At 39.6% G+C, this 26,000-nt stretch overlaps 2 protein-coding genes across 3 annotated transcripts in view; both read left to right on the top strand.

Moving 5' to 3' along the window:
• erlin2 (ER lipid raft associated 2) overlaps window positions 1-19,062 on the top strand; it is a 29,975-nt gene extending 10,913 nt beyond the window's left edge. For both annotated transcript variants that reach the window (XM_028033058.1, XM_028033059.1), the window contains exons 8-12: window positions 3,373-3,431; window positions 6,822-6,913; window positions 7,003-7,092; window positions 7,283-7,362; window positions 15,142-19,062. In XM_028033058.1, the coding sequence (XP_027888859.1) occupies window positions 3,373-3,431; window positions 6,822-6,913; window positions 7,003-7,092; window positions 7,283-7,362; window positions 15,142-15,321 (501 nt within the window). In that variant the 3' untranslated portion in view covers window positions 15,322-19,062. The remainder of the gene's footprint in view (window positions 1-3,372; window positions 3,432-6,821; window positions 6,914-7,002; window positions 7,093-7,282; window positions 7,363-15,141) is intronic.
• Window positions 19,063-20,842: 1,780 nt separating this feature from the next.
• ch25hl3 (cholesterol 25-hydroxylase like 3) lies at window positions 20,843-24,826 on the top strand. The gene is made up of 2 exons (XM_028033060.1): window positions 20,843-21,507; window positions 23,811-24,826. Exons 1-2 carry the CDS (start codon window positions 21,068-21,070, stop codon window positions 24,205-24,207), a joined length of 837 nt encoding a protein of 278 aa, XP_027888861.1. The 5' UTR covers window positions 20,843-21,067; the 3' UTR covers window positions 24,208-24,826.
• Window positions 24,827-26,000: the final 1,174 nt, after the last annotated feature.

The raw sequence follows: 26,000 nt of genomic DNA, 5'->3' as shown, positions 1-26,000 counted from the left end.
TGTACTTAAGTATGGAAATTACTGTAAAAATGGATGTACTCAAGTAATGTAATGAAAAGTACAAGTAAAAAGTAAAACAAGGCAAATGCAGTTTGAATGACATTTTTTATATTTTGGTAAACTTGTCAAATACACTTAAAATAATGTAGCCAACCAAGTGCAGGCAAAATTAAACCTGCTAATAGATATACCTGCAGGCATCATTTAGTTAAGAAAATTAGGTGCTTTACCTATAGCACAAGGTTAACTTAACCTGCTTTACAACTGAACCAGCTTCTTAGTAAACCCTCCAGGACAGAAAATACAAAGTTTTTGTAAGCCTTAAGTTTTCCCTTCAAGTAAGGTCAGTGCTGAAAATGAGAAAAATAAATAGTACAGAAAATGCGGCCAACATGAAGAAAAAGAGCTGTTACGATTACTCTACTTCACAAATCAGTGAATCAGTCAATGCTACAGTCAGTAGGTGGTGCACACAACTGGTCATTATGCAAAAGAAAAAAAGAATTGGGAGGGAAATGCAGCTTATTGGCATCTGTAAACCTGGTTTTGAACTTGCATGCCTTTCCTATATTCGTTAAATTTAGTCTAAATTGCTATCGCTATGGCTTCTGCCCCCCCTTGAACAGAGGAGTCTAGGTAGCCTGCTACAGTCAACATTAAGCCTAAGCTAAATACACTACGTATGGAACTGAAACGATGCCAAACAAAGTTCATTTATGGTCAAGATTTCACAATACAATAGTGTCTAGTGACCAAGCTATAGTTACTGAAACAGGAGGATTATAACCATTTCATAAGACGTTACCTCGATGTGTTTCTTCAAGTTGGACGGAGAGTTTTTGTAAGATAGAATTTCCACATCTTCGGGCAGGAATAACATAAACTGCGGTACGACGAATCTTTAACACCCACAAAAGAGTGTATTGTGTTTAAATAAGGCCATGGGCTCTCATCACCAGCTGGTGGTTCCCCTGGAGCCCTGTCCGACGTAGTTGCAGTCGTTGTGGTCTCCGTCTCCTCCTCCATGTGGCTGCTGCTGATTGCAAGACTTGCTTTGTGTTTAATGGGAGAAGCGAAACAGGTGTATCCTATTGGTGGTGATGAACAAGCCCAGGCAAGCAGGCTACAGACTTTGTTCGGTAGCCTGCTTGCTACTTGCTAATCAGTAGGTGGGGTCAAAACACTTGCGTTTCTCTCTCTCGCTTTTTTGTAACGAGTAACTAAACCACACATTGAAAATGTATCGGAGTAAAAGTACGCAATTAAGTTCGGAAATATAGTGAAGTAAAAGTGAAAGTCATCAAAAATTTTCATACTCCAGGAAAGTATGAAGTACTCCAAAATATACTTAAGTAAAGTAGTGAAGTATTTTTACTTCGTTACTATACAACACTGCTTTCAGGTCAATGGAGTGACACGAGATCCTGCAGCTATATGACACTCTGAAACAAAAAAGTACAACACCACCTGAAAGACGCTTGGGATTAGCTCTGATTTATCCAATTTCTCTGAAGTCGAACATGTTTCTCTTGGATTGTGTCTGCATGAATGTTAATGTTTTTTCTCTACTAAAATGATCTTTCTGGTTGCTTGTCCTGAAAGAGTTCCTCATAAACATGGTATTGGTCCTTGAAATGTTTTCACCAGCATGAAATGATGAAAAACCACCCAGAACTCTGTTTGATGCCGTAACACTGCCGCAGAGCAGGGCATGCAAACAAAGCTAATGAATTTGAGGTTGAGAGTTATGCTAGAAAATCTTTTTTCCTGTTGAACTTGTTTTAAAAATACAACTTGGGGGATTATAAAATGTTTGAGTGCTTTTGGAGAAAAGACCAAACTATTAAGCAGGTTCTCCGTTTTTCACAAGGGCATGTTTGGACGGCACCTAGGATTACTGCTGACGTCGTTCCACCCTGACAGTGTCACAAATCTTTGTTACCAGCAGCAGGGAAGGGGCTTTTTCTGGACTGTGAGATGGAGAGAAAATATTGTTAACAAAACACAAGTCATGATCAGGCTTTCAGCAGTCCTCAAAAACAAGATATAGCTTCAAATTTAGTTTTCAAATTCAAATGTTTTCAGGTTAAACGCTTCATCATATACGTAAACTATTGTGTAATGTCATGGCAATAGCTCGTACTGATTCTGCTATTTCAGCAGACTCTTGTTCTGGTGCTTATTTCTTTTTGTGCCATGATGAACAACATCAAGTATTTTACTCTTTGTGTCTTTCATGTTTAAATTTGCACACTACTTTTATATCTCCAGTATAAAAATAAACTAAATAACTGTGGGTCCAAAAATGTAGATTTTTTTTCTTCTCCTCTTTATCCTTCTACAGAGGTTGCAGGAAAAAAAAACACATTCTTGTTGATCAATGTTTGAAAGGCAGCTTTATAACCAATAACTCAAGAACTTGTAGACCAGGGGTCTCAAACTCCAGTCCTCGAGGGCCGCAGTCCTGCAACTTTCAGATGAGCCTCTGCTGCCCCACACCTGAATAGAATAATTAGTTCATTAAGGCTCTGGAGAACTGATCTACACAAGGAGGAGGAAATTAAGCCATTTCATTCCAATGTTTTGTACCAGTGGCACATCTAAAAACTGTAGGACAGCGGACCTTGAGGACTGGAGTTTGAGACCCCTGTTGTAGACCAACATGAGGCAGGATCTATTTGTGAAGTGGAAGGAAACTGATGGACGTTTTCACATCCGTAAAATGTGAAAAGAATTTCCAGTTACTCCAGACAAAATGTCTTTCCATGCTGCTTTTAAAGTTGTAGTTGCAGTCGTATTTCATTCCTTCTAAGGGAAATCAGGCATTGGTAGAAACCAGGGGACAAAATGAAAAGGTTACAAGTTATTGCTATTGGAAGAAACCCAATATTTTCTCTCTGCTGAGATTTTATGGCTTCCATGAGTTCCCAGTGTTTCTATCCTTCCTGGATCACTTATCATAATGACTCGAGACTTTGTTTCTTCAGGGGAGACTAAATGTTGCACAACTTTCTGAAGCTATATTCCCTCTCACTCCTCTCCCAAAATCTCTATTCACCAACTTTCACCCACAGAAATGCTCACATTGTATTGATTGTGAAATGCTCCACTGGGACTAAGAAGACTCCTGTGTTTTTCCCCTAAATCAGTTGAAATAATAGTTACAGTCTCCAGAGGAGGTAATGTCAGGGGAGTTTATAGAGATTGAAACAAAATAAACATTGTCCCTGGGTTTGTTCAAGGTCTTTCTCTCTCCTTTTTTTTTTTTTTTTTGCAAGTCTGTTGGTTAAACCTCTTTTTATGGTCCTTTCTGGCATGTTTTGCTTATTTCTCATCTCAAAACTGAAACTTTTGTCTCTCTCTCTCCATCAGGCGGTGCGAGTCACTAAGCCCAACATTCCTGAGAGCATTCGCAGGAACTACGAACTCATGTAGGTTTCTTTTTCTTGCTTTCTTGCTTCTTGCTTTCTTGCTGGGAAATGGTCAAATGTTTTTTTTCTTCTTACACAAAGAGATATTATGCTTATCTAACTCCCACTGCCGGGAGTGGGAGTCAGATAAGCCATGGCACAACCGGGTGCCATGGTTGTGGGAGGAAGCTCTTTCAAGTCTGTCCCTAAACATGCAAAATGACCCAACAGCGTATGCTTGGTCATGGAAAAACACCGATTTCCCAAAAATGAAGCTCTTCCATTAAGCCGCAGATATAATGGATGTGAATGCAGCTTGGACGTGTTTTAAAAGACTCGACTATTCACAGGTATTTTATGCAGGAAGCGTGCACAGATGGAAAACGTCATCTCCTGCATCGACAAAACTCAAGTGAAGCAAAATATTTTAGGGTCTGTCAGGTATAAATAAAGACTGTGATGTCAGCTCCACTGTGACAGACAACAAATTTGGCATGCTCAGAAATAAAACAGGAAGTTGAATAAAGTCAGGCTAATAAAAGATCAGATGCAGAATTTGGTCAGAAATTCCAAGGATATCGTGTTTGATAGAATTTCCCCATTCATTCTAATGTTTGAAAAATAACTTTATCTTTAAATAAACTTTGAAGGCTATTTTTTTTTCCATTTTATAAATATCCGCTACTGTCAGAACTTGTTCTTTCTGGTTTCCGTAGCGTCCTTTTATTTGTAATTGACTTTTTTCCAGACACTACAAGTATATCCCAAAGGTATCCATCTATTGCCTGCAGTTTGTGGGTTTTACATCCCAAAGACATGGTTTTGAAATTTAAGTTAAGTTAAGTTTAAGTTGTGTTAATCTATAAACACAACTTAAAAATACTGCCAAGAGTGGTGAGAATACCAACAAGACTACTGGCAACTGAACCTTACATAAGAACACCAACATGGAAACAAATATTTCTCTGTGTGTGTTTGAACAGACTCTTCGTGTTAATAAACCTAAACTCAAGTATTTTTATTTGTTTGCATGTTAACTTGGTCTGGTGTGAGTCATGTGTGCAGAGAATTCAGCTTCAGATGAGTTCATGTGTGTGGTATGCACAACTATTGTCTTCCCAATCTTGCCCCCTTTAGAAACTTTCTGTTATTGATTTTCCACCTTTCCCAGAATCAAGCCATTTCTTCATTCTGGGTTTGGAAGAGGTGACTCTTCCTTCAGTTCATCATCAAGCCATCCAGTTTCTTCACTTTGTCATAAAACCATCCAGTTTCTTCACTTTGTCATAAAACCGTCTAGTTCCCTCACTTTGTCATAAAACCGTCTAGTTCCCTCACTTTGTCATAAAACCGTCTAGTTCCATCACTTCGTCATAAAACCATCTAGTTCCGTCACTCGTCATAGAACCATCTAGTTCCCTCGCTTCGTCATAAAACCGTCTAGTTCCATCACTTTGTCATAAAACAGTCTAGTTCCTTCACTCGTCATAAAACAGTCTAGTTCCCTCACTCGTCATAAAACCGTCTAGTTCCATCACTTTGTCATAAAACAGTCTAGTTCCCTCACTCGTCATAAAACAGTCTAGTTCCTTCACTCGTCATAAAACAGTCTAGTTCCCTCACTCGTCATAAAACCGTCTAGTTCCATCACTTTGTCATAAAACAGTCTAGTTCCCTCACTCGTCATAAAACAGTCTAGTTCCTTCACTCGTCATAAAACAGTCTAGTTCCCTCACTCGTCATAAAACCGTCTAGTTCCATCACTTTGTCATAAAACAGTCTAGTTCCCTCACTCGTCATAAAACCGTCTAGTTACATCACTTTGTCATAAAACAGTCTAGTTCCCTCACTCGTCATAAAACCGTCTAGTTCCCTCACTCGTCATGGAACACTCTAGTTCCCTCACTCGTCATGAAACCGTCTAGTTCCCTCACTTTGTCATCAAGTCGTCTAGTTCATTCAGTTTGTCATCATTATGAGAGGTGAAATAGTTTTCACTCAAGGGGGGGGACACCATTGCAGAATGCATCCCTGAAATGCAGCTTCCTCAACACCTTGGCATGTAATTTTCAGTTTTATGCCTGAAAATTACAATAAACTGAGGAATGGAGCTCATGCTTAAGACTTTTTATGTTTACATGTGATTCGCTTGGGGTCGAAGGTTAGGTTAGAGGTATGTTTTGCAACAATTGCGCATTCGTTGTCTACACAAAACCACAACAAAATGAAAACCCTTCACCATATGTCCATTGTGCAAGTGGTGAAGAACTACAACGCAGGAAGAATGATGGTACACTGAAAAGCCTTTTTGTTTTAGAAAGACTTTTTGTTGTAAAATAACTCGAAAGAATGGAAAGATGACTGTTGTTTCTGGCTTTAACTGACTGAACTGAGGAGTATAAAAACTGAGGCTGGCGATTCCAGAAATGAAGACCTGTGGTTGATGAGCCCAAGGGAATACAGCTGTGAGATTAAGTTAAGGCTAAGGAAAATGTAGCCAAACAAGATGAACACAGGAAATCCAAAACTCCATAATACATCTCACTCACAACTCAAAACAACAAGCACTCTCTTCAATTCACAACAATATAAGCCTGTTAGTTTGTTTTGGGATCTTAATTCCCTGCATGAAGGAGTTACTGTGAAGATGAGGGCCATCTTTAGTTTTTATCCAGAGGGGGAAATGGTTTTAAAACGTGGATCCAGTTCTGATAACATGTTTTAGACCCTGTCAGCGTCCTCTGTGTTATTTATTACTGCTCCCGTCTCTGAAAGTTCATAGCACTTCTTTTAAACTGTATTACATAAGACTAGAATGATGGCTCTTTTGCATTACACAACTACTCACAGTACTGCAAAATGTACATGTTTAGTTTGATGACATGAATTCTTAACCTGCCGTCGAAGGTAAAAGCCCAAATTAGTTGAGGATCTGGTTTTCCATGACGATACACCAGAACATAAGGAACTATACCTGGAAAATATTCAAAGGCCACTACAAAATCACCAGTTTCTCTTATTTTGCTCTTTGTAGGTATATGTTTGAGTAAAATGAACATTGTTCTTTTATTCTATGAACTACTAAGAACATGTCTCTGAAATTCCAAGCAAAAATTTAGTATTTATTTGCAGGAAACGAGAAATGGTCAAAGTAAAGAAAAAGATGCAGCGCTTTCAGACCCCAAATAATTAAAAGAAACCAAGTTTACATTCATTCAGAAAATACAGTACTAATGTTTTAACTCAGGAAGAGTTCAGAAGTCAATATTTGGTGGAATAACCATCAAGATTTCAACTGGTTAAAGCCTCAGTGGTCTCTTAATTCTTTCCAGAGCTGTATATAACATTCCTCCGTTGTTGGTAGAAACACAATAACGTGTGTTTTTGTTTTTTGTGGTTTTTGTTTTCAAGGGAGAGTGAAAAGACAAAACTTCTGATTTCCCAGCAGACACAAAAGGTTGTAGAGAAAGAGGCAGAAACGGAGAGGATTAAAGCTGTCATAGGTAAGGGAGAAATCGGAGAATAATGGTGCGTCTGTGGTGTTTTCCACGCCGCCAGGTTTGATGTGAATAATTCTCGCTTTGTTTTGTAGAGGCTGAGAAAGTGGCGCAAGTTGCAGAAATCAAGTTTGGGCAGAAAATTATGGAGAAGGAAACTGAAAAGAAGATCTCTGAAATTGAAGGTTTGTACATAAGCAGTTGATTATAGGATTTCACAGATCTTAGTTTCTCAACAGACAAAAGATCCCGAACAGGTTCAGGTGTGGATTGGGGCTCCTTTTATGTGGAATGAGGTTGCACAGGACTACTGCCAACATCTGTTGTCTTGATGTGTAAAGCACAGTAAAGGTCTGTTGTGTTTGTTCTGGACAGATGGCGCGTTCCTGGCCAGGCAGAAAGCCAAGGCTGATGCTGAGTTCTACACAGCACTGAGAGTCGCTGAGGCCAACAAGGTAACCGGACGACACAACCTCTCATACAACATACACTCCAGGGTTTGACCCAGTGTGTTATAAGCCTGGAGAGCCAACAGGCTTTCCTTTCCCCTCCTACCAGGCTAAGCGTTGTTTGTTTGGTTTAAATTAAATAGGGTTTTTTATACGCCAGTAGCAGTGACAGTAAAGGCGGAGTAAGCTAGATGTATAGTTGAAGTAGGACGGCGCAGTAATTGTGCCGTCCTGCACCCAACTTTGGGCCTCACATGCTATTTATTTCCAAATTATAATGCCTGCTGGTGCGCCTCTGAATTTTTGTAACTTAACATTTTGTAAACATTAAAACTCAGTGGGTCGCTGGTGGACTTACTTGGCATCCCTGCCACTGGGTTTAACCCGTCCTCAGAGGGAAACCCCGCATTCTGCTGCAAAATTCCTACTGTAACTTTTCTTCCACAGATTAATGTTTCTAGAGTCACTGGAGCAATGAAGTCCAGCCAACTTTAAAATGCTAGCTCTTGATTGATCTAAAAAGTTTAGCACGTTGATGTTGCATAACGCAGACTAAATAGATATTTTTGTTCTGTAACATGTAGATAACTTTTAGCTTGAACAGAAAGTAGATTTTGTTTTCAGTTTAGATGAGTTCAGCTCGTTCTTCTCATTTTACTGGCTGTTAGATTAATATTTACTGTAAAACACAACATGATTCATTTTCTGATGTCTGAATTTCCTCCTTTTGACTAGTATACAGATTATTATTAGTGCTTTATTTTAAGCCATATAAAATGCATATTATATCCCTCAAGAGGCCAAAATGGAACAAAATAAATATACATACATTCACGTATACACAATAATTTACAATAAATATAAATACAGTAAGTGCAGGACACTTTCTGAGTCATCCAGTTCATGTTATGTATAATAATACTATATTTAGACATAAACAAGAACCCATTTAGCCCAAAAAGGAGTGGGAAGAAGATGAACTTATTGACTCCCACTCCTAATAAACACCTTTTAAAAATAGTTACTTACTTATAATTCAATAATCATTTTTGTTCCAGTGATTAAAAGACACATATGGCTAAGCAATTTTCAATACTAAATGAAAACTTTAAGACTTGCATGTTTTTACTTGAGACTTGACCCAGGCGGAAGGTCGTGTCGCAGATCAGTGACTTGGTCCCATCTCTGCTTCTTAAGCCCCCTGTGGGTCGGGCCAGACAGCCGCTCACACTGAGCCTGGATCTGGTGGGAGTTTTTCTTTTCACCGTCTCTACATCCATGCTCTCAGCATGAGGGGTCGCTGCAGTCAGTGACTCGGTTAGCGGGAATTGACAGTGCGCTGTCACTACATGCCTGTTCGGTGATTTGATGCAATCAGCTGAGATTCTGTAGACCAGGGGTCGGCAACCCGCGGCTCTTTAGCGCTGCCCTAGTGGCTCTCTGGAGCTTTCTCAAAAATGTTTGAAAATGGAAAAAGATGGGGGTGGGAAATATATATTTTTGTTTTAATATGGTTTCTGTAGGAGGACAAACATGACACAATCATTCTTAACGTTTTCCAATGCTATAAAAATGTGTAGAATAAATATTAAATTTCAACATTTCTGTCAACGAATATTTGCGTCATAGCCTGTGACACGTTTCTTTCAGCTGGGTGGGGTGCGAGGCAGGTGGCTGCTGTAAACAAACTGACGGGTGTGTGGTGGGCCATGGATAGCAAAAGAGAAAAATAGCCGAGGAGAGATTCTAAAATTCTTGGACCGAATCATTTGCATTCATTGCCAATGCAGAAAGATTACCTGAATGTTTGCTCTGTAGCGAGAAGTTGTCAAATAACAAAAAGACCGTACTTTCCGGACTATAGAGCGCACCTTAGTATATGCCTCACCTACAATTTTGTTTTGAAAATAACTCATAAGTCGCACCGGGCTATAAGCCGCATGGTTCAAAGCGTGGGGACAAAGTAGCGGCTTGTAGTCTGAATGTGAAAAGACATTTCCAGGGAAGGCGCTGCATTAGCTGCCGCGTCAAGATTAAAGTTACATCTTACAAACCCGATGTTGAGAAACTGTCCAGTGACGTCCGTGAACAGAAGTCACATTAAACACATAAGAACATAATCCTGCCATGGGCAAATATATTTAGTAACAAAGTTGTTGTTTTTATAAATTGATTAATGATTTTTGTCAGTATATATTTAGAATGACACTTAGCGATATTATTGTGTTTTGTTGCTCAGGTCAGAGGATGGTTGCGTATCAAAAGAGAAGAGGAAGCTGCTATGTCTTACCATTCACTGACTTGCTTGGCATTTGCACAGAAATCAAACTTAAACTTTATTAATTGAATTTTATATACTTTACCTTTTCAAAAGGCTGCTGCTTTATTTTATAACTTCAGGTTGTGTTTTATTGCACTTTGTTTGTTGTCCAGATAAGGGGCACGTTGTGCACGTTACGTTTAGTTGTTTTTTCGGTCACACACTTTGCGGTGATTATTTACAAGGAGTGATCGTTGTTATGAAAACTGCATTTTGGAGCAGATTTTCCGAGTTCCAAAAGGAAAAAAGTGACCCTTTCCCTGTCGATCCTCATAATAAAAATGACATCAAAAGTCAGATTTCTTTATTGCATTTCTTTAATTTTATCAATGCAACGAAACACAATAGATTAATATTGTAACGGAAGGTAAACTTAAAGCACCATCGTACAACAGAGTCACGTGGTGCGTCATTCCGTCCAGGATACACAGCAGGGAAAATAAACATTTAATCATGAAGGCTAATTATGTATACACTTAGTCATTTTGATAATAGGCTAATATAGCTAATATAAACACTTAAAGCTTGTTTTGCCTTCATGATAAACCTTATACAAGACTCTTAATTTTTTGCGGCTCCAGACAAATTTGTTTTTTGTTTTTTTGATCCAAAATGGCTCTTTCATCATGTTGGGTTGCCGACTCCTGCTGTAGACAAAGCCTTTACACCAAGTGGCTTTAGAAACTGAACTTGTGTTGTCTTATTTCTAGGATGACTTTGAATCATTCTGCATGATTGGAGTTGATTGACTTTATATGTACTTATGTAGATTAAATGGAAATTTTTGGAGAGTTTTTTGGCAAAGTGTGTTGAGGCAACATCGACGTTAAGTCAGTTGTAGTTATATAAACTAAATCGTTGTTAGCTTTGCAGCTATCCCTCACACTGAACATTCGTGTCAAGTCAAGTTTATTTGTGTAGCTTATTGCAGCAACATGCTGTGCATGATAGATTGATCTGTAATTCTGCTACAGAGACTTGTCCAGATTGGTTTTTGGTTTTTGCTCAGCAGTGATTTGATAACTGCTGTTTTTAAAGCCTGTGAGAAAACCCCTGATAAGCAGAACGAGTTTTGAATCAGATCAGATGCAGACACAGACTAAACTTTCTTAAAAGTCGTAAGATATCAAAACAGCAGGAGGAGGGGGAGAAGCTTTTCTTCAAAGATTTATGGTTGAGTTGGTAAAATTGTAATTTTCTCTACATTTGTTTTGATTGGACACATGGTGAACCAGAATATATTCACAGCGCTTAATCCATCCATTACTTGATTGCTTTTTTCTTTCACAATTACGTTTTCTGATAAGCAAGTACATGTAATGCTAGTCAAAATGTATTTCCTTGTATACATGTATGTGTATTATGTGCCAGATTCTACACTAACAATCACAGATAAAAGTTGAGTCTTTTAGCAAAGGGAACAAAAACATCACCTGTTAGCAGCTGTGTGTGATTTCGATGTAATGGATGTTTCCTGCTGAGGAGTTTGAGGGCGTTCTATTGTGAAACTCCAGTCCTGTTTTTATTTGGTTTAAAGTAGGGGTGCACCGATTTATCTGTGCCGATGTCCTTAATTTTGGGAGATCGGTGATTGGCCGATTTTTACACATGAAGCCGATTTTATCCACCGCTCTCATCTACCTTGGGAAATGTGTAATAATCAACCACTGCCCTCTTTGGCTCTCCGGTGAGAAACGTTTGACTGAAGTTATGCCTGCACATTTACAGTTAACAATAGTGACTCACTGTTGCCAACTCAACAACTTTCTTTATATAAAGAAGTTTGGACACACCTTTTAATTCAATGAGTTTCCTTTATTTTCATGACTATTGACATTGTAGATTCACACTGAAGGCATCAAAACTATGAATAACACATGTGGAAATATGCACTAAACAAAAAAGTGTAAAACAACTGAAAATAGCCCTTATATTCTAGCTTCTTCAAAGTAGCAACCTTTTGCTGTGATTACTGCTTTGCACACACTCTGCATTTTCTTGATGAGCTTCAAGAGGTCGTCACCTGAAATGGTTTTTACTTCATAGGTGTGCCCTGTCAGGTTAATAAGTGGGATTTCTTACCTTATAAATAGTCATGAAAATAAAGAAAACCCATTGAATTAGAAAGGTGTGTCCAAACTTTTGGTCTGTACTGTATATTGCTCAACATTTCTGACCAAAAAATTGGTATCGGCTGCAATCGGTGCACCGCTAGTTTAAAGTAATCCCACACTTTTTGTCTCTTTCTTGATGGAGCGTCTTTCTCTCCCTTGGGGTCTCACGCCATAGGTACTAATAGCGATTAGCACTCATCCACAGCTCATTGGCGGAAGAAAGTGAAAGCATTGCACAACACAAATAATTGTTCACCTGGAACACAGACTCGAGAAATTTTAAAAATCAAAGTCATGAACTCATTCGATAAATCATTATGCAGCCCTACCAGATAACAGCCTCTACCCCTCTAAAAATACTTTTGCAAAATCACATCACGTAAGTCACATGTTCTACAACTGGATGTTGCCACTGGCAGAAACCACGAAGAAGAAGGCGATAGGAAGTAGCTGCAGGATAACAGAGTCGTCATGTTTTTTAATGACTTATTGTGAACAAGCGTATCCACATGTAATTTTAATTGCGTTTCTTATTTAATGGAAACACCGCAAATGCAATTGGTCACCAATTGTTTTTTTTTTTACATAAGTGGAATATCAACAAAGTTTTGTACACATTTGTAACAGAATCGCAGCAATTGACTCAATCAGGATAGGTGTCTCTCTGTTAATAATAAAATTTTCCAGCCCAGATATCAAAGTCACCTGAAATCAGAAGGTAGCAATTATGCTAAACCAACAAAAGAGGGGGGAAAAAACATTGTAAAAGTTGATGTTTACATACAGTATTTTGAAGCATTGTCTGTGAGTTTGCAATGTGGAACCCCAGCCAGAAGCTAATGCTGTTTGCGGGCCTGTGCCATAAAAAAGTTTGGGAACCCTTGACTTAACACAACCAGCCAACCAGCCAATCACAGGATAGCTACTAATTGCCCTTAGGCATCTAGATGTACTGGAGACAAACCAAGCATTAAAATCAAGAAGACAGGGGAATTGAGTAACTTTTAATGGAGCATGGTGGTTGGTGCCAGACTGGCTGCTCTGAGTTTTACAGAAAATGCGGATTTACTGGAGTTTTACTTACAAATATATGTTAGATTCATTTAATGTTCTTAAAAAAGTAAGAAGCAGCTGTGTTGATGTTGCATGGTAGGGTTCAGAGCTGCATAGGGATGTTGGCTTGAGATGACAGAAAGGCAAGTGAGGCTCAAATAACCACTTGTTACAGCCAAGTATCCAGAATACCATCTCTACACACACAGGTTGAAACTTGAAGCAGATAGCCTTCAGCAGCAGTAGAGCTGCTACTGCCAGCTAAGAACAATACAGCCTTGTCAGAATTAGACAATTTGAAAAATATTGCATAATCCGACAAGTCTGGATTTTAGCAATGGCATTCAGATGGTAGAGCCAGAATGTGATGTACGTACAACATGAAAGCAGTAGTTTAATTTTAGCCCCACAGCCTACCTGACTACTGTTGCTCAACATGTCTGTTCCTATATGACTTAGTCTACTCATATTCTCATGGTTTCCTCTAGCAGGGTAATTCACCATATCACTAAACTCAATTCCTCTGGAACTAGGTTCTTGACCATAAGTTCATTACAGTCCAATGACCGTGTTAGCCAGAATCTGAGGAAAGTTTCTGACAATTAATGCCATGAGGAATATAGTGAGTAGTGACGGCGAAGTGACTTCAACCCAAAACTAGCCAGGTTTCTTCTGGGTGTATCTCAGTTTTATTGACAGTTTTATTGACCCTTTGCAACTATGTCACTTACTCTTGTTGAGGCGTCATGGCGGATGTCAGAAGTGAGGGACTGCAATTGTTTTCCCAAGTTGTTTTTACCAACAAAGCCAGGGTGCTTGATAATTCACGTCAAATGAATTTGTCTGTAGAAGTAGCACACCTAGTTGGGGCTTACAGATTGTGGTATTTACAAAAGTTGGAAAAAGCTGGCTTAGAAACCAACCCATACCTCCTCCCTACTGACGTGTTTGTTGATCTGATCAAATTGTCGACTTTGCCTGAATTCATGCCACATGATTTATAGTACTATGTCATAAATGCCGTTTCCCCTTAAACCAGAACAGACTTATTGTGTTTACACACCTGATAGTTCAGTAGACTTGGGTTTATTGATGACCAAAATTGGAACATTTGCTACATTTTCAGTCGGTGCACTTTACTTTCACGCTGCACTGTCAAATGAACCAAACCTTTTGAAAAACCTGCTCAGCCCCCTCACCTGTGGTGGCCCTACACCAAGAACCTCTGAAGGAAACAACACAAGAACCTGAAGAGAAAAATGGAGTGGCGTCGAATTTTAGTGAGTGTAGGACTTCTCCTTTGTCTTTGGTAAAAGACTAGAGCTCAATCCTCCCAACAGCGCTAGCAGGTTTGTTTTGGTTGTATTCACCCAGAATGCCCTGCCCTATCGTCCACTTCCTGCTTTTGGAGCCGTCGTCAGTCCACTCAGTATACAAACTGTGCCAGAGTTCACTTTAATAGAACGGAGACTGAGGTTTTTAGGTGGACCAGAGTTCATTTACACACCTACCCAAGCAAACTCGCCTTTCAAGGCAAATAAACTAGAGTTGGATTAAAGCGTACTAAATGTGAATGTGAATGGTGTGAATGGATCCTTAAAAACGTATAAACGTTCATATGCTCATGTTTGTTTGTTTTTAACATATGGGAAGCTATATGATGGTGTAGCATTCTCTCCATGGTTACTGATTATATGCATGTCTTCTCCACAGCACAGTATTTGACTGCAACTTACTAATCTGAGTTGCTTGCAGAAAGTGTTTGCTGCATATAACACACCAAGGACTCGCAGTCCTTACGATTGATGGCTACTATCCATAGCTGTCTTCTGTCCTCATCAAAAGATTTACGATTAAATGGCAATTTTGGTTTGGTCTGTTTGTGTAGCCGACCTGTAGCCATTTTTAAGTAAAAGCAACATTAGGCTACTAACTGTTCCCAACTGATAAGCTTGATGGGAGATGAGGCGTTCATATGTTGTTTTGACGTCCATCGTGGGGGAGTGGGCCGCTTTCTGAAGAGGGTGACGTCACGTGCAAAGGGTCAATAGAGACAGATGATGACTATCTGTTCTCAGCCTACAACAGAAAATAATGCTCCCCATTTCCCCTAAAAAGAGTGCAACACTGGAAGTACAAACTGCATGATGTCTCCTTCTAATCCTCCTGTTCAGTGAATGCTTTGTTGTTATTGAGCAACAGTTCACACGGTTTCTTTCATCTGGATGTGACCAAGGCCAGCACTGCAGGGTCCAGACTGGCCTTCCTTTTTTCTAAACTCTGCTGTTTCTCTTGCAGTTGAAGTTAACGCCGGAGTACCTCCAGCTGATGAAGTACAAGGCCATCGCAGCCAACAGCAAGATCTACTTTGGCAACGACATACCTCAGATGTTTGTGGACTCCGGCTCCGCGGGGAGCTCCATCAAGGCCTCCGCAGCCCTGGATGTTATTGGTGATCAGGTTATAGACCTGGATTAATGAAGCAGGTACTTGGACTCTTAGGACCACCCAGGAGTGGCGGACTCTTTGCAGGTGGCGGATTCACTCTCCGTTACCAACAGAATCTGCTGTCCGGGGCCAGTATTTCTCAGACAATTCAGAATCACTGCCAGGAATCCTACTGGAGGGTAAAACAAAAGTTCAGGCAAGGTTTCTTCCACTCTGTCCTGGATAAAAGGTAACATTTAAACTTAGCTGTAGGTTAGATATGTTCAGCACTCCCATGTAATTCTGACTGACCTTCAGCCAAAAGAAATGGCTTTGAAGATTTATTTTTGTTGCCTCACTTCTTGGGGTTCAACCGACAGTCATTCCAGTTACATAATCACTGCTTTCTGCTCTAGTCGTTTCCTGTTAACAAAGTCAATAGCTTTTTCTTTTTTTTTCTGGGTCCCACTTTGTGAGCCTGCCAAGCTGTCAGTGAGTATTATGGTTGATCTGAGCCGGACAAAGTGTGATTTTCGGTTCATGCTCCTCAATTAAAACAGGATTAAAGAACATGTTTCTGTGGGACATTTCTTTAGGTACTCATCAGATCACGATTTAGATGCTGAACATTATCCCACAATTTACTTTTTAAGGCAGATGCTTAACTCATTTCAACATAGGAATTTTCTGGAACTCGCCCCAGTTTTGTAAAATGCCTCCTAAAGTCTAAACGTCCCATAACTTTATTATATGCCAGAAGAAAAAAAAAGTACAATATGAAGTTTACCAGAAAAACTCCACACTTGAAATACGTTGTGACCTTGAAGGGGAGAGGACTAAAAAAAGAAAATGCCTACAGCTGTGGCGGAGATCAGGGTATGTTTCTTTAACAATAGGAAAACACCTGCTGGGCCAGATCAAAGCTCCGCTGTGACTCAGCAGCTCTTTAAATGTGTGTGTGTAACTCTGAGTTGAGACTTAATTACTGTGATCCTTCGTTAAGACCTGTCTCTGAGGCCGTTTCAATATGTTCGAAGGTCCCACTTATTGTAGCCATGAGGAAACGTTTGGCCGCATCAGCCTTCTTTCTTTCTTTCGGTGAACCTCAACTGTCTCATTTTGGGTCTTTCTTGCTCTGACGTATCCGAGTCGTCCATCATCAGTTCAAACTGCATTTTGCACCCACATTTTACAACAAGTCATTCCCACTTCCAATTTGTTCCCGTAAATTAATTATTTCATAGCCACATACTGGAACTACTTTACATACTCATTCATGATTTATAAAGATAAAACGTAAGAAAAGTAGTCGGGTGTATTTTTTTTTATATTCTAAAAATTTTATAGCCTACAACCAGGGCCGGATTTAGAAGAATATGGACCCCTGGGGAGCCAGTTTTGGTGCCCTATACCAAACAATTTTTAAAAATAAAATAAATATTTTACTAATGCAAATTACAGAAGTAGATCTACACATTTGCAGGTGCAAATTAGTTGGTTTAAAACATCTGGCAGATGGCTTCATGTTAGACCCAAAAATATAATTTTCAAATATTGAAGTGTAGTTTCAATTTACTAAAATATGACAATACTTTTAATAAAACACCACATGTGAAATGACTTTAATATGAACATGCACAGTACCCGTAAAAAAAAACATTTTTTTTTGCCTCCCTCACCTTCCAAAAAACTTGTAGCCCTGGGCTACTGCCTTTGTAAGCTAAAGACTGACCCAGCCTATGATGCCCTATTTTTGGATACTGATCTCTGTTTTTGGAGCCAGATGATTCATGGGAAGAGACTGAGATGACCGACTAAACCAGAATTAACCAGAACCACATCTTGTATGTGGGTATTTATCTGCATTTACTGACTTAACTACCCAGCAGCAGACTTTGAATAGCTCATATAAATTATTTCGAATCATCAGCTAAAAATAACAGGAAAAAAACAGCCCACACTGGTTACAGATTGACTCATGGTATGACAGACCTTTCGCCCCCTCCTTCATAACAACCACAAATGGAAGAATATTAAATGAATTGGTGAAATTACCAGCAACATAGTGACATTTCAGCCTGTTTAGAAGCAAGGAAACAGAAAATTCTCCCTTATAAAATTCAAAACAGCTCTAAGGCTTCGTGTTCCTCTCAGTGAGATCTGCTGGTAACTGTATCATAATTAGAAAAATGTGTTTTTGTGTGTGTGTGTGTGTGTGCCTCAAAGAGGAACCATCCGGTAGTGAGTCGGACTCGATTTCCTTCTGACCTGCTTGACGAATACGGGCCCTGAGCGCAGCAACGGACAGCACAAGCTTGATGAATGTACTGTGGTAGCTGCTTACTGTCTCATTTAAATCACTGCTTTTTTTGATTGTTTCTTTTGTGTGTGTGTGTGTGTGTATACAGTGAATCAATAATTCCTTTGATTTGTGAAGCTGAAACTTTACTTCTTCGCTTTTCCTGTTGAAGATGACGTGTTGATGGTGTTTTTCGTAGGAGACTGTGCCAAGAGCATCTTAGATTATGAAGCAGAAAAGAAGCTTTTTACTTTAGTTTGGACGTCCAAACTTAGACCGGTGACATCTGCTTGAGTCTGGGCTTTTTTCTGCAATCATTTGATGAATGTTTTACTGGTTGTGTTGGAAATTGTTCAACAGGAATCATTGGCCACATTATCGGCCTGAAGATGAAGGAGGGAACATTAATATAAATGTGGACAGAGACTACACTATAGAAGCATTTCACTGTGGGCAAAATTACAGGCATTTTTTTAAAGCTTTACAAGGAGCATTGTACGCCGCATTGTGTAAAAACTCCACGATATGATACAATGTAATAAAATCAGCCTTTGCGTAATTTTTTGTGTCATTAAAATGACATTTTGTGTCATTAATAATGACACAAAATGTAATGAAATCTTTGATTGCATTTTGAATCGTTTTGCCTTGAACACTTAATACAGAGTATTCTGACTCTGAAAAGGCAACTAAATGACCAAACGTTTGTCTTTTATTGACTCAATTTGAATGCAACGTGATTAGCATTACAAGTATGATGATTCAGTTTGTGATTGTGTATTACATAGTTTCTTTTAAAAAAAAAAAAGAGCTACCTCTGCATTTTGTAATAATCGGCACAAAATGTAATAAAATCCTTCTACATTCTATTGCATATGTAAAACATTACATGTTGCGTTGATTATTACACAATGTGGTTTAAATTGTTACATTTTGAAGCCAAAATTTTAGATATTGATATTGATTTAGATGTTACATTTTTAGATATTTTACATAATGCTGCGTTACAGTGCAAACAGAAAACAAAATCCATTTGCCGTGATGCCTTCTGTTCTGTTTTCTTTTTGTTTTCGCTTTTTGATTGGTTTTAGCTCCATGGTGCATTAAGTTATTGATGAAATTCAGGGTTTTGGGGGTTTTTTCCCCCCAAAGTACTATTGTGTGTCCATCACACAATAGATTTGTGCTTGTTTCTTAGCGGGCGGCGCCCTGTAAAGCTACAGGATTATGCCCTGATATTCATTCCAGTGTCTCAGACAGACTGAGATGAGCAGTGAGTCAACAGAACATCGTTATTGCACTGCGTTCAGTGATGAATGTACAATCAACATATTGTCTTCTGAAAATAATCTGCTGTTTTAATCGAGAAATAACATCAAGAAGCTTCTCGACAAGGGGCAGTAATATATCTAGAATATTTCTTCTTTTTTTTTTTACTGATATAGTAAGAGTGTAAGCATGTGTTTGAAACACAATAAAATCCACAGAAGCTACCAACTGTCTATCTTTTGTTTGAAATTTGGATTGTTATGAAATGTCGAAGCGTCGCAGAAACAAAGTGACGGACGTTCGTCAGTCTTGAAAAGCTTATTAAAAAAGTAAAAGCGGTTTTCTAAAGTTTTGCCGCTGTGGCAAACAGCAGTGAGAGCCATTATCCACAAATAGAAAACAAAAAACGCAAGAGTTGTGAAACTGATTGGGCGGTTTACGCCTTGACTCATGGAGAAAGGCGTAACGTCTGAAGCAACACATGCCTCACCCTATCTGAGTCGGGGTCAGTGTTCGGGAATCAGCACCGAGAATAAACTCTCCCGTGGGATCCATTTTTGGTTTCCATGAGAAGAGTTTTATGGCCATAATCCCTTCTGACCAAACGGAACCACAAACACGTCTTGATGGACCCCAAGAGTGTTGGGGGAAGGGAGGGGGCGTATTCTGTGGGACAAAAATGAAACATTTTTGGACCTGGACAACAAGCTTTTCTGCTCTGCGGTGGTGAATCCTTGACCTCGTTCTCACTTGGGTTTTTCAGCAGGACAATGATCCAAACAAATGTTTTGGTATGGTCTACTCAAAGTCCAGATGTAAATCTCTAAAAATCCTTAGAACAGATGGTTGAAAACACTTCTATTGTGGTTTAATGAAGCACTTCTGCAAAGAGACCACAATTCCTGGACCATGAAAGACACTCAGTTGAAGTACAACGTTTCATATTTATTCAGGTTGTCTTTGGCAGACATGAAAACGTATTCAATGATTTGAAACTCCAAAGAGAGACGACACTTTTATGTCTTGACATGAGCTCCAATGAATCCATATTCAGGAGCAGATTTTTTTGTGAGTACAATAGCTTTTAGTCTCCTACAAAAGTCTAGTTTCACTTGAACTCATCCCACACATTTTGTTCATAGGATTGAAATGTGGTTAAAGTTTCTGGTCATTCATTTCAGAGTTATTTTGGCCATATATTCTGTTGTAACCCATGATGACATTGGATTTAATTAAGGTTTCCACCATATTTTGACAGCGTTATCAACATCCTATTATCAGAGAAAATCCGAGGTAATGACTTCTAAGGAAGTGTAAAGAAAAAAAAGAAAGAGAAATGAAAACCAGCTGGGAAAGCTTTGAGTGCAACATGTTCTGTAGAACAGTGTGGGTGTTATTGGTGTCGTTAGCATTCTCTGGGTTATGAGTTGCAGCACCAAACAGGCTAAAACAAAATTAATTTATAACAATTTCATAAATATTTATATGTGAATAGTGGGAGAGCAGTTGCACAACTCAGTAGATTGTTGTTTTTTTTGTTTGTTTTTTTTTGTAAATCTGTTTCACATTATTACAGTGTTGGGGATTCGGGGTCTGTTTTCAATGTAGTTTTCGCACTAGAGTTTTTCTCAAGAACTGATTTTATAGTTTGAAAGTACAGTTGAAACCAGAAGTTTATATATAGTAAATAAAAAGACACATTTTGGTCTGACTTAACTCAAGACAGCGTGGGAAAAAAATTATGTTTTTTTGTTTTTTTTTAATTATTATTTATTTGCTTCATGTAAACTTCTGGTTTCAGCTGTGGAGTAGATAGTGTCAGATACCTGATACCATCTATTAGCATTTGATAGGAAGGGGGAATCGTTAAGGCATGTTTGTTTGAACTCAGAATAAGGACTTTCAGTATGTAGGGATAACGGATGAGTTTTCGGCGACGTCAGACTAGATAACATCAGACCGTCATGTGCCGCGCCTTCATATTAAGAAATCCCCTAACTTCCAGCCTTGGGTGGTGCTGCTTTCAGGTACAGCAGTAATAAGGGAATTTACCATTACTATACACCTGAGACGTATTTCAACTAGAGCGTGGGCCCGGAGCCGGGGCCCCTCCTACTCCGGGTATAGTCTGAGCTGAGCTGAGGAAAAAGCACAGTAATCACTCTGGCGCTGGAAGACGCGCAGCGCGCGGAGATGATGTAAGGTGACCCACGCCGCGCTTCCACCGTGATGAACGTATCCGTGGCGGACCTCGGGCATGCGCCCGCGCCCGTCTTACAGGGACTCTGGGAGAGCGTGAGAGCCGGACACCAGCAGGTCCTGCTCTCCCCGTACCTGGCCGCGTCCTGCGCCTTCCTCACGCACCTCGCGCTCTGCGCACCTTTCCTCGTGCTGGACGCGCTGGGAGGCGTGTGTCAGCGCGTCCGCTCGTGGAGGATAGCGGCGGGCTCGGGCCCTCCGCCGTCCCTCTGGAAGTGGTACGAGTGCTTCTGGAGGGTCCTCTTCAAGTACGCCACGGCGGTGCTGCCCGCCGCGGCGGTCTTCCAGCTGTTGCGGAGCCCGAGCCTCCCGGAGCTGGCCCCGTCCTGCTGGCGGCTGTCTGTGGAGGTGGTCGCGTGTTTCCTGCTCTTCGACACCTTCTTCTTCATATGGCACTACTGTATGCACAGGTGAGGAATAAGGGTTTAAAAATAGCCTAAGGCTACTTGTGGCAGGTTCTGAGCGAACTGAATCATCTGATATGGTTCGGGGGAAACGGTGCGGACTGATGGAGGCAACAGTCGGTAATGAACTAATGCCGCTTCCCGTTTATTTCAATCACACTTCTTAATTGCCATTGAATGTTAGAGCAGAATTAGCCTAAATATGCTTGCCGAAAACTGCCAATATCAGTTTTACTACTTTAGTTTAACTTTTTGAACAAGTTAGCCGTTTGCCGTTAACTAGTAAATGTTAATAGTAGCAAAACGAAACAGTAATTTTCTCAGTATCAGGGCAGAATTGTCTCAGTGTGACTCTGAAAATTCACAAATACTAAAATGGAACAGAGCTCATCTCCCTTACTCTGTACAAAGTGAGTGTACCCACTAAGTTTTACCTAATAATATAATTAAACAGTGCTACAGGTACATATTTGAGAGAAAAAAAAATCTTAAATTTATTTTAATGTTACTATACAGAAGCCTCTCTATAGTAAGCAATCATTAAATATTTGTACCATTATGTGAGTTTTAAATCTTCGGTTAAAGAGAATTTTCTATTTCAATAGAAAAAGAAAAAATCATTTTCTTTTCTGAAAGAAAGGAAAATGATTATAGAGGAGACATTTTAAACTGTTTATCCTGATTGACACAGTGAGCAGCTGCAGCGTCTGACTTCATTTCCTGATGACTAAGAAAAGTTCCTCCGTGTCCCAACAGAGCAACTTTTCTGTAATGTGTTTCATTTTCGGTTATCTGCTCTCATTTCTAAAAGCTTGAACAAGCAGCCAGCATTCCTCAGTAGAAAATAGTTAACTAAACTTCTTATAGGTTTCATATGGCAATTTTAACACGCCTCCTTTTCGCTCTAATAATTTCCACATCAAAGCGTGTCGGTGCGTAATGTTGACAGAAAGAGATCAGATTTTGAGTTCCCAGCAGGAAACAGGTTAAAATCAGCCAAGCTTAAAATGATTTGATTCCTGTGAACGTCTAATGGTTCTGCACGCCTCTGATTGGGATCTAAGAGACCACTTCTAGATAAGCTTATTGTGTGGAAACCACTACAGTACCACCCCTTACAGTCTATATACCTGTTACATCATAACAGTCTGTGCAAATCGAAAGATCAAAACTTTTTTATGATGGATGTTTAGTTTGTTTGCTTGGACATAAAACTGGATTTTTATCAGAAATTGGAGGATAGGAGAGTTTATTCCACATTTCTGCACACAAACGGAAAGTAGCATGACAAAACAGTGGGAATAATTTGCAGATTAATCAGTTATGGATATGGACACTGCACAACAGAAGCTATAATTGGTTAAATTACTCTGAAAGTTATTATATAGACAAGTTTTCCACATATCTAAAATATAGATTTTCAGAGTCTCAGGAGATTTGAATCGTTATTTCTCAGCAGTTTTGACAAATACATATTCTGCATAAGAAAGTTAAATAAAAAAAAAAAAGCTTATTATTCCAACCGGCAAAACATTTTCTGTCCAGTTGATTCTGTCGGCTTTACAGCGATCCGTCGTAAATGTAGCGTTAGCATGTAGCGACAGTTTGGGAGTTTGGGAGGACAACCCAACTACAACACAAACATTCACTAAAAACCGACCAGCTGTTCATTTATTTCTTAGTAAAGATTTCTCTACTGTAAAAATCCTGATTATGATTTTCAAACATGAAATCTCCTCGAGCATAAAAACATAAGGGAGCATTTTTGATCAAAGTGCTTTTCTGAACATATTTTCACCGTTTTACCAACTTGTGTAGTTGAGCTCAAATAGACACGTTTGCATAGTTGAGACTTAAAGAACAAACTGTATCAAATTAATTTACCTAACTCAGTAAAATGTATTTTACATTAAAAATAAACAGATAATGTCTTCTTGCTTCATAATATTGATCTAACTGACAAATGCAGGCAACCAGCTTGTCCATATGGGATGCCTGAATTTCCTACCAGAACATACAAAGAAAAAAAAAACAGCAAACAAAAAAAAACCAAGTAAAAGATGCTAACAGCCTATTTGTACTCTTGATACACTAGTTTGGGTCAGTATGCAAACAATGAGGGAGTACTCAATGCAATTAACCAGTTTTACAGCATCACTTTATGACAGGGACCTTAAGGACCTAAAGGTCTCTCTTTGGTCTCCAGAGAGACCAAAGAGAGACCTTTAGGTCTCTCTGACCAAACCTCCACAGTGGATTGTCGAATGGACACCATACTGAGACCAACATGTTTTTGTTTCCCCACCAAGGGTTCCCTGGTTGTATCGTGCCGTCCACCAGATGCACCACCAGCACCACGTTCCCTTTGCGTTGGCGGCGCAGGACGCCAGCTCAGCTGAACTGCTGTCACTCCTGCTGCTGGCCCTGGGCAGCGCCTGGATGCTGGGCTGCCACCCACTCAGCGAAGCCCTCTTCCACTTCCTCAACAGCTGGCTGGCCGTGGAGGACCACTGTGGATACAACCTGCCATGGGCCCTGCACAGACTACTTCCCTGCATGGGAGGAGCCCCCTTCCACCAAACCCATCACAAGAAGCAGAGGAATAACTTTGCCCCCTACTTCACACACTGGGATCATCTGTTTGGAACATATATAGCGCCACAATCCCATTTCAGGAAGAGACACGACAGGACTGTCATGAAGTGAACCGTGAATTTGCCGTATACCTGTTAGTGGGTGTGTGTCCGCGTGGGTGTGTGTGTGTGTGTGTGTGGGGTGGTGGTTATCACCGTCTACTCATATGAAGGTATGTTTCTTTTGGCTTGTTGGCAGAGGGATGACTGACATATACGACATCTCCAAGATGAAGAAATGCAGCTAAACATTTCCTTAACATCAGCGATATTTTTAAATGGTTCTTTTAACACATTAAATAAGTAAACAGGATGTATATATATATATGTATTTATGGAGAGAGAAAATTCAAAATATTGTAATCATCTGCAGCTAGGGTTAGGGTTACCCTAAAGTTAAATCCCATCAGTGTTTTTTTTTATCTACCTCTGCTCTCAGTGCTTCTTGTCTTAGAAAATTCAATCACCATTCCATGAAATTGGACATCATTCACCAAAGTTGTTGGTTTTAGATTATCAGATATCTTGTGTTGTTTAACATGCAGCTATGTAGTATCAGCTTTTTTCCTCCTGCATGTTTATCCACTATCTGCCAAATTTGTAGTGATGCAAAAATGTGTAAAAAAATGCTCTGTTTTTTGTATATTCACAAAATGAATAAAAGTTTTATAGATCTCTAGCTGTGATCTAAATACCTTGCCGTGTGTAGAATCATCCAGCTCAGGTTTGAACAGATTATGTTGCTTTAGTGATTAAAAACTAGACATACAGGATTCCGGATGAATCAGTGTAAATGGAGATTTAATCCATTGCAGCATGAAAAACGGCAAATCTGATTCTGTCTACAGCCACTGTTGTGGTTACACAGCTGCACAACACAGGGGGGCGCCCCGTCCCCACGGATGACACATTTACAAAAGCAACATAAAGTTGCTCATTGTTCAACTGACAGTTGGATTTGTCATTTTTCTCCCCTTTTGAGTTCTCATGCCGCTCCCTGACAGAACAATGGTGAGCCACATCGCTCGTATCCAAACCTGCCCCTGAACAGAAAAACATACTAAAAGATCATGAGTGTATTTTCTGGGGCAGCTCTTACTCCGTTTAAAATAAGCTCCTAAAATTTACCAAATTAAAGTTTGGTTTCTGAGGAGGTGCATTCTTCTGCTTTTCCAAGTTTCATTGGAAAATGATCCCGATGGATTTGTAATCAGCTGATCGTAAATATTTTCAGTTTAAGTGGTTTTGGTTAGCATCTGAGTCACCGTTAGCCTTGGAGTTCCTTCAGTTCCCTACAAACTCCCATCAGCATGACACATGTCTCTTTACTGTAAGAAAACTGATAATAAAGTCACATAACATGAATGGAAAAAAAAGAATCAAGCTATCACTATTCCTTTAAGTTTGAAAAGGATCCACCTGAAGACACTGTCGCATCTTTTTCTGGGTCAGACTGTACCAAAATGTCTGCTTTCAGGCCCAGACCCTTAAAGGGGCAGAATAATTGTTATAAAAACGTTATTTACATAAAATATGACTTAAAAGAAATTTTACTTCCCAATTTAACACCTTGAAATTGGGTCTCTGTCTCTTTAAAAACTCCAGCTCTTTCTGAAGCCTCACCTTCATGAATTCGTCATAACATGGCTCCTCTATTAACCCTTTAACAAGGTTTTTCCCAGCGATGCTCTGAGAAATGGCTCATAATGAGCTCGGCAGATGCTCCGTTTCACCAGGTGTTTGCTGATTGATGCTGGCTAGTCTGAAGGAGCTGAGTGGGGGAGTCAGCAGGGGGGTCTGCTCTGTGATTTAGGGAGGAGCTTCATTCTGGAAGGCGCACTAGGTCCAACCAGGTGTTTGGCACAG

Source organism: Xiphophorus couchianus, chromosome 12 (assembly GCF_001444195.1).
Source record: "Xiphophorus couchianus chromosome 12, X_couchianus-1.0, whole genome shotgun sequence".
In the NCBI taxonomy this organism is placed as follows: domain Eukaryota; kingdom Metazoa; phylum Chordata; class Actinopteri; order Cyprinodontiformes; family Poeciliidae; genus Xiphophorus; species Xiphophorus couchianus.
The sequence above is the reverse complement of the archived record's forward strand: the minus strand, read 5'-3'. Positions and strand labels throughout refer to the sequence as shown.

Bases quoted from the DNA above. Each gene is read 5' to 3' on its own strand.
- ch25hl3 (XM_028033060.1), top strand. From the start codon at position 21,068: ATGAACGTATCCGTGGCGGACCTCGGGCATGCGCCCGCGCCCGTCTTA. The intron at 21,508-23,810 runs GTGAGGAATAAG...TTCCCCACCAAG, and splicing joins TGGCACTACTGTATGCACAG to GGTTCCCTGGTTGTATCGTG.